General features: G+C 40.5%; 1 protein-coding gene across 1 annotated transcript in view; it reads right to left on the minus strand.

The window, feature by feature from the left end:
- megf11 (multiple EGF-like-domains 11) overlaps window positions 1-14,686 on the minus strand; it is a 77,925-nt gene that overhangs the window by 51,654 nt on the left and 11,585 nt on the right. Inside the window, exons 5-6 of the mRNA XM_042496285.1 lie at window positions 11,955-12,047; window positions 11,766-11,786 (exon numbers count right to left, since the gene is read on the minus strand). Coding sequence (XP_042352219.1) covers window positions 11,766-11,786; window positions 11,955-12,047 — 114 coding nt within the window. The remainder of the gene's footprint in view (window positions 1-11,765; window positions 11,787-11,954; window positions 12,048-14,686) is intronic.

Raw genomic sequence — 14,686 nt, forward strand, 5'->3', positions numbered from 1 at the left:
ATCCATCCAAATTCAATTGAAGGCTCTTAATGAAGTGCACGCTACAGGAGACGATGAACTCCTATTGGTCTGCTTTTCTGCTTAGACTTAACATTGTATTGGCCGACGACACGTGCTCCGCTGCTCCGTGGAATAAGACAATTTCAGTGGCATTGACCTTGTTTTTTTGTTGTTGTTGTTATTGTTGTTGTTGTGGGTTTTTCAGCTTTACGATTTATTTTGAAACACTTTCTGCACAACTCAGATTGGATCCTCACGAATGCATCCTTGTGTCTGGTAATGATTGCATTTCCTCTAAAATTTCCTTTGATCCTTATCATCCAGATGCCCTTTTTGTCAGTGTTTAGATCCCAAGCTACATCTCTTTGTTCCACTTAGTGCGCCCTAGCTATGCGATAGAGTCTCTTCGCGTTTTGTCCTTTCCCTTTTTTCCCTCTGTGGGAAAGCCACCAATTTAATTGAATTTCTGGGCTTTTAATGTCTGCATTACTCTAATCAGAGAAGAGGAGAGTAGATTTGTTTATCTCGACCTTGGTAGAATTAGCAGAGGGTATTTGTAGAGATGTTAATGCTTTAGAAAAAAACAAAACTATTCTGCAAGATCGTAACCAGGGCTGATATTGATCAACCAGTCAAAGAAGCTTTTAGACATTCCAGACACTGACATTTGTGGCGTCATGGAGAAGGCATGGTGACAAAATGCTGTAAACTCACCCCAAACATACTCAACAGTGATTCTATTTCACAGACCAAAGCACAGCCTTTTTGTATAAAACAATGCCAGTGTGAGCAAATAAATTTTATATGAGTTGACCTAGCTTCCTTTTTCTGCTTTGTGACTGTATATTAAGATGCTAGCGCTGGATGATTCATCAGTCACAGACAGTGAAAAGATAGGGCTGCCATTAAAGTAAGGTGCGGGCATTCTGCTATCTCACACAAACAACATGCAATATAACCTTCTGAGAGGGTGGCACGGCTGCAGGCGAGGCAGAACACAGTGGAATGCAAAATACAACCCCAAATACCCTAGGGCCCGGAGGCAAATTTGATTAAAAGTTTGTTTTTCTTCACTCTCAACAAACGGAGGAGCTCGTCGATGCGGCACTGACAGTTAATTGGACTTGGCAGGGCCACGAGTTCATTCGTCAGCATTGTGTGGGGCTTGCCTAGGAGGAGCAGGACAATCGATGTCCCTCAGGACGGCCTGTAATCACTGCAACACTCCAATGAAGTCCAGGGTTAAACATCAGGAGATTGCAGGTGCACCAGAGGATCTGAGAAAGACTGCTAATATGCTCCCACTCCCGAAGCAAACCAAGGACACTGCAACACAGCTCCCAGCGGACTGTGATGATACCTTAGAACAGAGCTACACCTCAAGCTATTACTCCGACCAAAATCAACATGAACCAAAAGGTCCTGAGAGGTGATACGGGTGTCTATAACAAATATTTTGCAAATAAAATTCTGTGCAAGACTTTACATGAGTGTAAATCAGTGCTTCCTAACCCAGACGCCTCCTCAAGGGGTTTTAAGTTCAATATGACAGGTTATGAAATGATTAACAGGATATTAAAGCAAAAAAAAACCTAATTTAGACTGCGCAATATTCTGTGCACTTTTTTCCAGACTTCTTTCTAATCTTTTATTTTATCTTATGAATTATTGTTATTATCTATTGAATTATTTAATAGGAGTAAAAAACCATGAGTGTTCAGCTAACTTCATGTAGAAGTCTGCGGTTAAGGTTGACAGTGTGAAAAAGCATCTGTGGCACTCTGATCGTAATAGAAGGTCCTAAATTGTAAGTAATAATAATATTAAGTTAATAAATAATTTTTACTTTGAATCTGTGTGCCTCTGATACTTTTTCAGTGTGCCAACCTATGCCACAGACTTCTACATTAATTATGCTGGACTTTCATTGGTTTTTATTTTTATTTAAATTATTGCCCTATTCTTGAAGACCACCCATTGTTTACTACCCCTACTTTCTTGACCCAGTGCAGCACTCCCTATTTTTCCTTCACTGTTTAATTACGGTTCTTATTCTTTTAATAATTATTTTCACAACTGGTAGACATACCAATTATGAGAGATCGCAGGCCAAAAAGGTCAGGGTCCACTGGTCTGGATCAGTGATTTCCAACCTGGGGGTCGGACCCAACCAAGGGGTTGCAAAAGAAATCTGGGGGGCTGTGAGATTATTAAGGTTAGACGGAAGAAAAGAAAAAACAATTTCATCTACACTAAACTTTTATCTAACCTTCTCTTTCAATTATATTACATTATTTGTCCCAGAGGGGATAGTATAAAAACATAAACACATAAAGCGCAAACAATATGACACAGAAACATACAATAGCTGACAAACTGTACACAGGGTGACTTGCACCGATGCACGTTCAAGCTCCACAGGAGCAGAACGTGTCCACCATAACTCCATAAGGTCTGTAATGATTCAGTGGGTGTTAAAAATGCCATCTCCTAATAACATAACCAACCATTTCCAAGGTAGTATACATCACCATCTACAGGTTGTGACAGTCACAACAATGCAGCATCAGGACCGGCACCATAAAGGCTGAGCAATATATTACACACAAGTACAATAAGTACTGTTTTTTGTCACTTGCACATCAACATCATCAATCGTCATCAGTTCTACAATTACAATATGTACTGTTACCCCAACATCATCAATCATCATCATCATCACATTCAGTACAAGTACAATATGTACTGTTACTGTTACCTCATCACTATTATCTTCAATGCCACGCAAGTACATTATGTACTGTTACTGCCACCTAATCATTGTCATCATCATCATTACTAGAAGTACAATGTGTACTGTAACTGTCACCCTGTCATCGTCATCGTCAGCATCATCATATTACAATACAACATGCCCTGTTACTGTGGCCATATCATCATCATCATCATCATCATCATCATCATCATCATCAAAGGTAATGGACAACCAAAGCAATTACCTCTTCTGTTATTAGAGTTTAAAGCATAATAGAAACTGCTTTGATCATTGTACAATAGTGAGTATTTTTTACTTCTTCATACCTCTGAAAACTTCAAATGTAGACACTACTTTACTTTAAAGTGTCACAAGATAAATGCTGCTTTCACATGGAATCAGGGAGACTGTAGACGCCACACTGGATATCATCTTAATGGATGGTAAAAAACAACTTTTTGCCATCGTCCGCCATAAAGTCAACAACTGGATGTCATGTAGCTCTTTTACACAAGGTGAAAACAAAGGCAATCTGGACATTTACTACACACTAGTAGGGAAATTCCATCAAATAATAATAACAAAATAATTTTATGTAATATATTTTATTCCATTGTTTATAAACAACATGGCTTCACCCTTGCAATTTATCGTAAAGTATGTTTCGTTTTAATGTCCTGCATTTCCAGCGGCCTGTTTGTTTTTCCCTTTTCGTCCAAAGGAGTTTGCCATCTACCGTCTAACTGATTCCATGTGAATGCAGCATGAATGCCACTCATCACAATAGAAAAAAAGATGATATTGAGGACTTAAAGGAGAAGATGTGACACTGCTGGAGATACTTCACAGGCAAAACCGAGCAGTGTTTTAACTCTCTGGCAGTCTAAATCAGGTGTGTGGAATCATGCCCACCACACACTGAACTGTGAAAAGGTCATCAAGAGCAATGGTCAATAAAAATCTATTGAATCTTTGGAAACAAACTTCATAAACACAGCAATGGACCACAAAATCAAGTGTGACTTATAGACTGTGAAATGAGCCTAAAACAGCTTTGTTCTGCATTAGTATTCAGGAGATATCTTATCTCTCTAAACTGTTATCATAGCATTTCAGCTATTTTAGACACACTGACCTTCTCTTAAGGACATGAGATAAGGCTTTTTAATGTCCTTATTAAATCAAGCCATCTATGCAGACTCTCAGAGACGGCTAGTGTGTTCCAGGAGCTCTTCACTCTCTCTCTTTCTGACTAATAAGCATCACGGTGATAATGACCAGTGGGACTGGATGCCGTTCTGCTCACTTCAGAATTATCGTATCATCCTAACCATCACCACAATATGCCATGATATCCATCGGCTTTTTGTGCCCAGGTTATATGCATGGAGACAAAGCACACTCACATTCACTCAAACACATTTCAGGCTTTCTCCCAAAGGTAATGGAGCATTGAGCTCTTGGGGAACAATAAATCCTGCTTAATGGGATGGTACAAAAAAAATCTTCAGAGCCTGGCAATCTGCATACTGGGCCAATGAGGCTTATATGTAGAGAAAATGTTATAGACATGCTTGCGCGTGTGTGTTCGTCAAACCAACTGATGCATGATACTAATGCGAAACCTCTTCAAAAGACTGTGGTTGTCACTTTCAGTGAGAATATTTTAATATTTAAGTTGTGATCAACATTTGTGAGCATCTTCAGCAGTGAAGAAAGCTGTCAGCTGCACCGCATGTGCCACAATTCATTCGGTGGACTCACCATCAGTCAGCCGAAGCCTCGGCACAGTGATTTACACCACACATAAGTCACATGAGTCACTTAAAGACACGAGAGTAAAGATCTGAGAGGCTTGCCTTCCGAGCCACATCTTGAAACATCTCTGTCAGAGTCACGGCAGTGGCACACGGTTCAATCTGATCTACTTAACAGCCATCATCAGTGTCTGTTTCTAAATGGCACATTACCAACAAGGTTTGTCAGCTGCATCCTTCCCAGGTTCAACTACTAGTCAAAGAAACGTCTCAGCTGGTAAAAGCTTTAGTAATTGGGAAATTGATTGCTAGAAAACATCTGTAGAACATACTAATCAAAGGCAATCAACAGTGTGCACAAGAAGTCGGTGAAGCCTTGTGAGCTGTTACAGGTCAAACTCTATTGAACTTACAGGGGCTCTGAGGAGTTTTCTTGTTAACAAACAAAAATGGTGGTTGCATGCAGTGTGACTCGCTAAAATACATGTGTATTGGGGAGGCTTAACAAACATAATTAATGTATTACTTTGCTAATAAAAATTTTACAAATCAGATTTTCAAAAATATAAATAAATCATGCATTGTTTGCATAAGCTGTCAGTCAGATAGCAGCAGCAGGATGCGTGTACTATACAAACAAATCGAGGACCAATAAAAAACATTCATTCTTAACTCTACAGGGTACCTTTATCTTGTAATTGTAATTTAGGTATCTTTTTTTATGTATATTGTTATGTATATTGTTCAATGTATCCTCATACAACAGTTTGATATCTAACAAATTGTTGCCCCGCGAATGGCCTCATTACATAGGCTGCTTAATGTAAAGTTATGTATTAAATGTAAAGTTACGCGGGCTAGGTTTAGTATTAGAAACATGAAGACAACATACCTTAAAATAACTTAAAGGTGGCTTGGTTTCTCACGGGACACAAACACCATTCTCCTGGAGTAAAGTCCTGTGTTTGTTTCACCCATCCACCACCCTAACCTGACTTCTTTTGCTGACTTTTGCCTTTTATACCAGTTCCCTTTTTACTCCCATCAGAGCAATGGTCACGTAATTGCAGCCTTCCTGATCACATGGGTTATACAGAAATAACTGGCTCATGATGAAGTGGTTTATGAACTAATTCTGGTACATTATCTTTTGTGAGTATATGTAACAGCAGTGAATGACAACAGTGTGGTTGTGTTTCAGAGTTCTTAAAGTTTAGAATAATTATTTGGTCATTAGGTCTGGTTGCATTATGTTTTAAGGTGTATTGTGTTTTTTTTTTCTGAAAAACTATTTTAAATATTTCCAGTTTACATCATTGTTAAACAGTATTTTAATCAAGTGTTGTGTCACACGAGATGACCGTATTCCAATGCCTTTAACTCTTGTGAATTTTTTCAGTTGCGTGCGTAACACGTAGATCTTCTAGTTGCTGGGTGAAATTATTTAATAGCAACTAAATTAGAATTTGTTTGTGTACTGTCTAGTCATGCATAAGGCTAAGTTAGGACTGACTTTGAAAAAAAGTCAGTCTCTTTATTCGTTTTAACAAGGCCTGTTTGGTGAAACAGCAGCAGTGACAACTCCAGTAAATAGTTGTCTGGCAAAAACACTGGCCTGCTGTCTGGCTAAATTTCAGCCAGGCTATAAACCAATCAAGAACGTGTTCCTGGTCATTACTTTGTAATGTGAATGTCATATTTTTACAGTTGTGACAAAAGATTAATACATGTTAACTTTCCAGGGTTATAAAATCCTGTCTCAAGGTCTAACTCACAAAGACTGGATCGTGACCACTGATAGCACTATTAATTGCTCATCACTTGCAACCACTTTTCACCCCGTCTCAAGGTTCTTTTGTACAGAAGATGTTAATGATATCACACTGTAAACAGGGGAGCAAAGTTTCACAGTCAAGTGCAGTTTGCTCCTTTTTCTACGTTTTTTCATGCTAATTTTGTAGTCTATTGCAGAGCACGTAGTTCGAAACATCACCTCAGTGGTAATATTAAAGATTCATGGGAGCATAATCTAGTATGTGGACTTTGTTTTTTCGTCTCTTGTATTACATTTTGTCCAGCACCTAGCCTTTTTGCCACCTGGATGTGCTTTTGTAAACATTCTGCTCTTTGGCTTATCTCTATAAACAGATAACGTATGCATATGAATGCAGATAAATAAGTAAAAACCTAACTAAACACTAGATCATCATCAGATGATAGCTGATGGCATCTGAGATCAGGCAATTAGGCCAGTGTATTTCGCCGTTTTGCTCTCAATGAGGACTGGTTAGCTGCAGGGAACCAAAGCTCATTAAAACGTGATTGGTCAATATTACTCTGAATACAAGCAGACTACAATTGGAAACCAGATCGTTTCCAGTACCAAAATGTTGTACTGTTATTTACATATTATGCATTCATATGCAGAAATCTGTTTACCACCTACTCTCTGAAGACAATAATAATTTTACTGTGACTGTTCTACTAATACTGATCTTTGTGAATGGGACTGTTTCTGCAATGAGGCTCACTTTGAATAAAGAGGGGCTAACTTTGCAATAAATGTATGCATTATTTAAATATATATAAACAGAACAGAAGCATCAAGACACTATTTGCTAAGCAGTGCAGTTAGGAGTGGTTCACCCCTTGAAGATGCTTTGACGATTTCTTTTTGTCTTATTTGTGCAGGGTGAGAGGCTGCAAAATCCACACAATCCTTTTGTGAATTGACCCCTCACTGGTGTGCAGAATTTTGACTTCTGATAAGCCTTTAAATTCATGGATTTGTTACCCAGTTAAACTGGAATCCTGGATCATTTATAACGACCTCACCGGTATCAAAGAAGCCCTTTGCGCTGTATTAACACAGGGCTGTTTTTGGTCTGAACGCCTATGAAATCTAAACTATTAAACATGTGAAAACTATGTTAGATTCAAATTTTAGAAAAACTTGGTGCCAACAGCTCCAGTTCATCAGTGCGATATAGAGTCAGAAAAGAGGTGATATCTCAATGAGAATGAACTCTGTGCTGTGGAGAAATAAATAACACTGTCACATACTTGGCAGTATATAAACTGGCTGCAACACTCCCCGGGAGCCCAGTGTACTACACAAAAACAAAGCTCTGTCAACGCAGGAGGGCTTCATGGACAAACACACACACATACAGAGTAGTAACTGTGTTCCACAAGGCACTATGGATCGGTCCGTCTGCTGTCCCCTTGAGAAATACAGTTGCCTGGGCGCTTTGATCTATCAAAATGAATGAGGCAGGCGGCATCGACTGTTACATGCAGCAAGGAACCCCTTTCAGAATGATACAGTTAGAATATTTATAGTTCTCCAAAAATGTCTCTCTTTACATGGTTGTAGGCCTATAATGAGGAATTCAATCGATTTAGACTTCTTTTTTAAAAGTCGGTGTGAAGATCAAATCTTACTTTTACATTTTTTTTGTTAATATGGGGCCATCATCTCAGAGAGGAGTGACTTACAATATAATTGATCACTCTATCTGTAAGATTAATTGAGAGAGAAGTTTTGAGAGAAAAGTACAGAGACATTTGGATTGATGTGTGGAGCCATCCGCAGTGAATCTGCGCATGCATCTTCTGTCCCGTTCAGTGTAATTCACAGGCTTTTGGTCTTTGACAGTGCTGCATGTCAATGTCCTGCTGCTGTGGGACTAGAGAGGAACCATCTGGCTCAGATGCACTTCTGAGAATAATGTGTGAATTCTGTCGACGGGTGCCAGAGGATTCCTCGCGAGGGTGTTTTTCAAGTCAAAATGAAGTTTAACTGCACGGTTTTGGTCTGGTTGCTCCTTCATACTGCATCTCAGACAGTTGGTGCAATAAAATACGCTAATAAAGCTAAAGGAAATGTCTGCCATCTCTGCTTGACCCAGCCCAAATTCTCAAATGCACTGAGTTCAATATCTAATAAAACCAATCACTGATTTAAAACCTTAATAATGAATAATCTCAGTGTTTTAGTTGAGAATTAACATTGAATAAGTAGCATGTAGCCCCCCTGTCTGGTGCAATATCCCATAAACGAGTATTCATAGGCCACATTCATCAATTAACCATGTGTACAGCACCCGCAGCAGTGGCTGCCTTCCCATTTGAATACATTAGGGAGGAATATGTTACCTCATGGACCACGGCTGACCAGCCACATTAGATTTGACTATTAAGTGTGATAGATTTCTTCTTAGAACACAAAGGATGCTTTGTGGCTAACAAAGCTAAACTACTCCGTGGACTTTTCAGATACTTAACTTGGTAGCATCGATTTTTAGAATCTCTGCACAAGTTGGTGAACATTTCCACCACAACAAGAAAAAGCAAACTGCAAAAAGGGCAGAGAGAAGAAACACTATAAGCTCCATATTTCTGCATTTTTCCTCCTCCCGAGCCCTGGGAACATATCATTATCCAACTGAAGCACATGAAATCAATGTTGTGCTTCATTGCACCTAATATTTTACAAGTGACGGCAGTCATAGCTAAATATACCTTGCACATGCAACATCTATCTTTATCATTTTCTTTATTTGAAAGCTGTTATTACTGTAGCATATAGTGACCCCGTGTGACTGACTCATCTGGAGAAATTAAATGTGTTGAAAAGCACACAGTGGTGGAGACTGGGTCATTTCTTTGCAGCTTTAGAAAAAGAAAGTCTACTTTTCAACCCAAGAAACTCTTAACTTTATATAGTTTTCATTAAATTTACTCATAATATTCTACAAAGATTTGATTTCCCATTTCATCTCATACTGTGCTGTTCTCAAAATACTATATTTGTTGCAAAGAGTAACCAATAATGTAACTTTGGCAACAATACTTCAGTAGACTAAAATTACTAAAGACATACTGTTCAGTCCCATAAGCAGAGCTCCATCTATCTGAATTGCTTTTACAAAAATGGCTGTTGTCCCTGTTTTATTGAGTCTCGTATTTGTTTTTTTTTTATTTACATGGTGAAAATCCTATTGAGAACAATGTTGTTTTTGAAGACAAACCCTACTGACAAAACAAAGTGCACACAGCGGCACAGAGAAGACAAACACAGTGCATTTCAATATAAAAAGAAGAAGGAGACAAAGAAAACAGAAACAGAAAATGTAAGCTGAACAGAGAGAAACAGACAGAACAGACATTAACAGGTACATATCACTGCATTGTTTTAATGCCCTGAGCTGTTCGGTAAGACGGGGGAAAAAAAAAAATTATCTCATGACATATGATCAGAGAAACATGTTCAAGACCACGTTCCACAAACACAACACACAGGCATTAGAGCAAACACGCCAACCAACAACAACAACAACAATTAATCATTCATCACTCTTTTGGGAAAACACAGCCTCAACTCAGAACGCTCCACGTGATAGATGTAGAGCGAGACAACATTTTCAAACAGAAGTCAGCCGCAAACATCCTGCTTTGCTGTTTTATCTGTGGTCCACATCTATCAATGTGTCCTTGAGATGAGTCTCAGACACCCCAGGACTCCAGGCAGGTCACAGGGCAGGTCTGGTCTCAGTGGGACTGTTGCCCCAGGCAGGGGAAGAGGATGAAATGGTTTCTGGCTACAGCAGGTGGACACCAGCGGGTGCAAACAGGTGATATCTTTCTTCAGCCTTCACCACCGCTCCCAACACAACTTAGTGAATCTCTCCCACCTTATCGCCTTCTCTTTTTCTGGCCACAAACACTCCGACTCTTTATTTTCACCACCTGACCCATATACAAAACTGCTTCCTGGTGGGTGCTGCTCCAGAAACGGGGTCCAAGCCTTTGATGCGGCTCCAGATCACTGGCTGAAAGGCTGTCACTTCAGCTTTAGGCCGCTCACCATCCCACGGCAGCTCTTCATTTCCAAGCCGGGGCGACACACTTTTTCCATCACATTCACACATCCTTCAGTCACGTGACCGGCTCATTCTGCCCTCTCACCGGCTATCGTTATCAGGGAATTGGCTTTTATGCAAGCACAAATACCTCAACTCAAAACATAATGGCGGTAAAATAAACAGCGAATAAACCATGGCATTGATTGTGTTGGAACTGAATAGATTTTAAATGTGTGCTTTCCAGCCGACATGAGCCGTAATATGATGACTGCACCCACTTCAACGAGAACTGCTAAAGCTCACATCACCTACCTGAACTGGGTGAAAGTAAAATTAACCGTGAAAGACAAAAAAAAAACATGCTGAACCATTTACACGAAGGGAAAAGAGGGCAGATTTAATTTAAAAATTGGCACGCATTCCTCATTTCTACAGATGAAAGCTCGTAAATGAAAAAGCCTGGAATCATGCCTGGTATGGAAATCTAAAGTTATGAATAATGCCTCTGTCTCAATCATCAAGTCTGTTTTAATAAGGTGGATTAGCCCAGCACCTGCAGGCTGGAAGGCACACACCGCTGCACTCCTAACCAACCGATAGTGGGACAAGAGCCCCTCGGGGCCCTCAACCTCACATCCTCCCAGTTGGACCCTCACCAGCCTGTAGGAGTGAGCAGAGGCAAACAGCTCAGGCTTGTCATTTATACCCATGAATCCACCTCCAATGGGCCGGCGCCGCAGCAAGAGCAGCTGATTTACACACAGTTGCTAATCAGGGAATGGCTCTCTTGCTAATGAAAACTCATAGATCCATACAATAACAGTGCTGATATGATTTTAGCTCCCATTACTCATTCCTAAATATGCAATAGGCAATACCAGTTAAATGCTACAGGGAGCAGACTGCTCAAGTTCAGAATTCGGGGTCGGAAATGTTGACTGCTATCTCTGTCCCGACCTGGGAATAACAGCCTCCTGTATGCACATTCACTAGTTCTCTGCAGACATAAATATCACAAAAGGAGTAAATAGATTCTTTCCTCCTGTCTGGCCTCAGTGACGCTCCAGCATTTAGCTGATTGCAGGATGGATATGCCGAACTCCACCCTCCCATCAGTGCCGGAGACTAGCTCTGGGAAGCTGGGAGGAAACCCCAGTAAACAGAAAAGGCCAGCACAATGGTTTCATTCTCCTTGGCATTGATTCATTCATTCCACTGAACAAGTCATAGGCACCGGTCTAATCATGATTAAGACCATAACAGAGAGCTCGGTAGACACAGGAGGAAGGGGAGGGGGGGGTGATGCAACCATCCATCCATCCGCTATATTCATCAAGCAAATCACTTCCACTTCCAGCAAATGAGAATGAATTCATTTTGACTTACCTGTTCCATTGGCTGTGTTTGCTAAGAAGAGAGGACACAAAGCTGAGCAGCTTTGAGATAGACGTACATTGAGGCAAAACAGTTGAAGGACTCACAGTAAATTCTAACTGACTAACAGGCTGTGAAAGCCATTTAGGAATAAATGAGTCTAAGTGACTAATTGTGGGTTTAGGAGTTAAGTGCACTCACCACTAGAGCAGTCCAGTCCGCCCCATCCTGGCTCACACTGGCATGTATCTGGAGACACGCAGCGGCCGTGGACACACTCCTCTGTGCACAGAGCTGAGACACACAGACATTTCCTCATCAGTGTGGTTTGTAATTGAGTTAACACACGCACACACGCATACATAAGCAGAGTGTAAAACATCATTAAACCACCAATAAACAGCATAATGAAAACCACCAAGATAACAGCTGAAAGAAAATGGGCCATAAAATTGAACACTCAATATCTCCCTAATACCATCAGGGGACTAAATCTCAGCCATGGCACTCATATTCAACATCCATCTCCGCTACTTGACACTGGGCTAAATGATTTCTTAGGAGATTGAGTCCTTGGTTAACATCTCTGTTTATCACATAGCTTTGCTTTCCACAATGAGCTGTTATCAGGAGGCTGAGCCATGAAGGAACAAGCTGTAAATCCCCTCTAATTTGATCAGCTGGCGCTTTGTCATATAGTGATGCTTTAATGTAGCAGGTCCAAGCACCTCGGTGTTTACCAAGTGTGCAGTTTTCTTGATCATTCATATTGAGCAACACGGCACCCGATTGATTGGGTCGGCATTAGTATTCCTGTGAGTGTGTTTGCAGGGTTTGGTTCAAGCTGGATAATAAAGTGACCCACATGGAGTTTTTGTTTTTTTGCCACAGCGCCTGCTTTCTTGTGTGTTTTTTAAGCCAAGAAGGAATCACAAAAATAGCCACTTAGCATGAATAAAACTGTGGCAGCCAAGGTCATCTGGCCAGCAGGGTTAAGACAGACAGGCTCTTATCTGAGGAATGAGACAGTCAGGCCAATACGACGAGAGAGAAACCCTGCCTGATGGGAATCAGCAGTCCACTAACACGGCCTGTGGAGGGATGATACACAATCCAAGGGCAGCAGAACAGACAGACCACCTTCTTAACTGATCACACCTCATCCAACACTTCATTCAAGCTTCTTTGTTCTTTTTTTTTTTTTTAGTTTTATGATCAAAAATGGAAAAAAAAGGACTGCAGGAAAGCATCTGTTAGGTTTTTTTTTTAAAAATAACACACGCCCTGAGGCGATTTTGCAGCTCTGTGTGAAACGCTATGGCACTCATCCTGCAGGCAGAGAGGTCAGCAGAGCGCTGGCTGCGGGCCTGAACAGAGCTACTATAGATTATCACTCAATCAGGCTTCGATTAGGATCCAGCGCCAGCAGGAGAGAGATGCAGCGGGAGAAGAGAAAGAGGAGTGAATCCCAAACACCCACGAGCCGCTTCTAATCGCAGAAATGCTCCCAAGGCAAAAATGGTAAACCAGAGATTGAAAGATAATTTAGGGCAGATTTCTGAGCATCAGTAGTCTGGCAGAAAACTGTCTAATTACAGTAAGCTGGGCGAAAAAAGAAAAAAGGTGGGGAGAGGAGCTGGAACATTTGTGCTGACGAAGGTGTGAGATCGACTACCTGTAATCAATGAGTCCACAGTGTGCAGAGTATTCAAAGAGAAGAGGAGACGAATTCAATGTCACCATGATGAGTTGATTTCGTTTACTTTCAATCAGCAAATTCTGATCAGCGAGAACAGGGAAATGCAAATGTGTCACATCCTTTATACAAAAAAAAGAAATATGGAAATGAAGTTTTGAATATGGGAGAAAGGATAAAGCGCACCCTTCTCCTGAGATCTGAACCGGTGTTCTGAAGGGATGGCATAATAAAGTAGGAGGAGGTAGGTCTTTCATTTTAATTGAAATTCATGAATCACTCTGCTTAACTCATGTCTAAGGAATCTGTTGGAAAATTGAGTCTTTCATCTAGATAAAAGGCTAATCTAACTCATTATGCAGAGGTGTTATCTGAACGGGGAACAATGGAGCTAATTGGTGATTGTCATTCAGTGTTAATAAATTCAATATTCTTGCCCAGTCAAACTACAATCTTTTAAAATGTCTGATAAAATAGATCCTTTTGGTCCCTACCCCAGCTGCGTTATCCGCCTTGTTTTTGTAGAGGTTTGGTGCACTGAGAACAAAAATACCTACCAGTACAATTTTGTGTGTTTATGATTTACGTAGCAGTTTTGTCGTACACCGGTGGTGAAAGTGAAGTGGAAAAAAAAAACACGGAACATCATGATGAAGCTGATGGATAAATCAGTCTGAGAGATCTGCCTACAGAACATATCAAACAACTCGCTCCAAAGCTTCTTCCACATGCCTCTATCGAGCACAGAGATGATTCATTTTAAAACTGTGTCTTTGAAGCATTAAAAAAAAAAAACGCAACAAAGCCAAAAAAAAAAAAGAAAATGAAATCAAAGGCAAAGAATCTCTTTCTGGAGAAAAATCTCATCATCTTCCGATCATCAAAACCCGAATGCGAAATGTGCTAGCGTCTTGCCGCCTGAAACTTTATCAGAACCAGACTTATTCTGCCGCCAAACTCACTTAAAGGATTGCACTGCATCAGTGGACAGGCAAGAGTCATGCAGAAGTCGTCTGACCTGAATGCACTGCAAAAAGAGGGACTCATAACCCTGCAGAGCCTGTCAGCCTCTGAAGATATTACAAGCTGTTGTCATTAGCGAGTTCCCCTTGTGCACAACTGCAATAATCATGCTTATTAGGAGGGAAAATGAGTTCCTCACATCCTCTACATAGGCTAGTTGCAGATTAAGGTAATGACTTACGACAGATCAAAGGTCACGGAATTAATAAAGACC

The sequence above is a fragment of the Plectropomus leopardus genome, chromosome 11 (assembly GCF_008729295.1).
Source record: "Plectropomus leopardus isolate mb chromosome 11, YSFRI_Pleo_2.0, whole genome shotgun sequence".
Lineage (NCBI taxonomy): Eukaryota > Metazoa > Chordata > Actinopteri > Perciformes > Serranidae > Plectropomus > Plectropomus leopardus.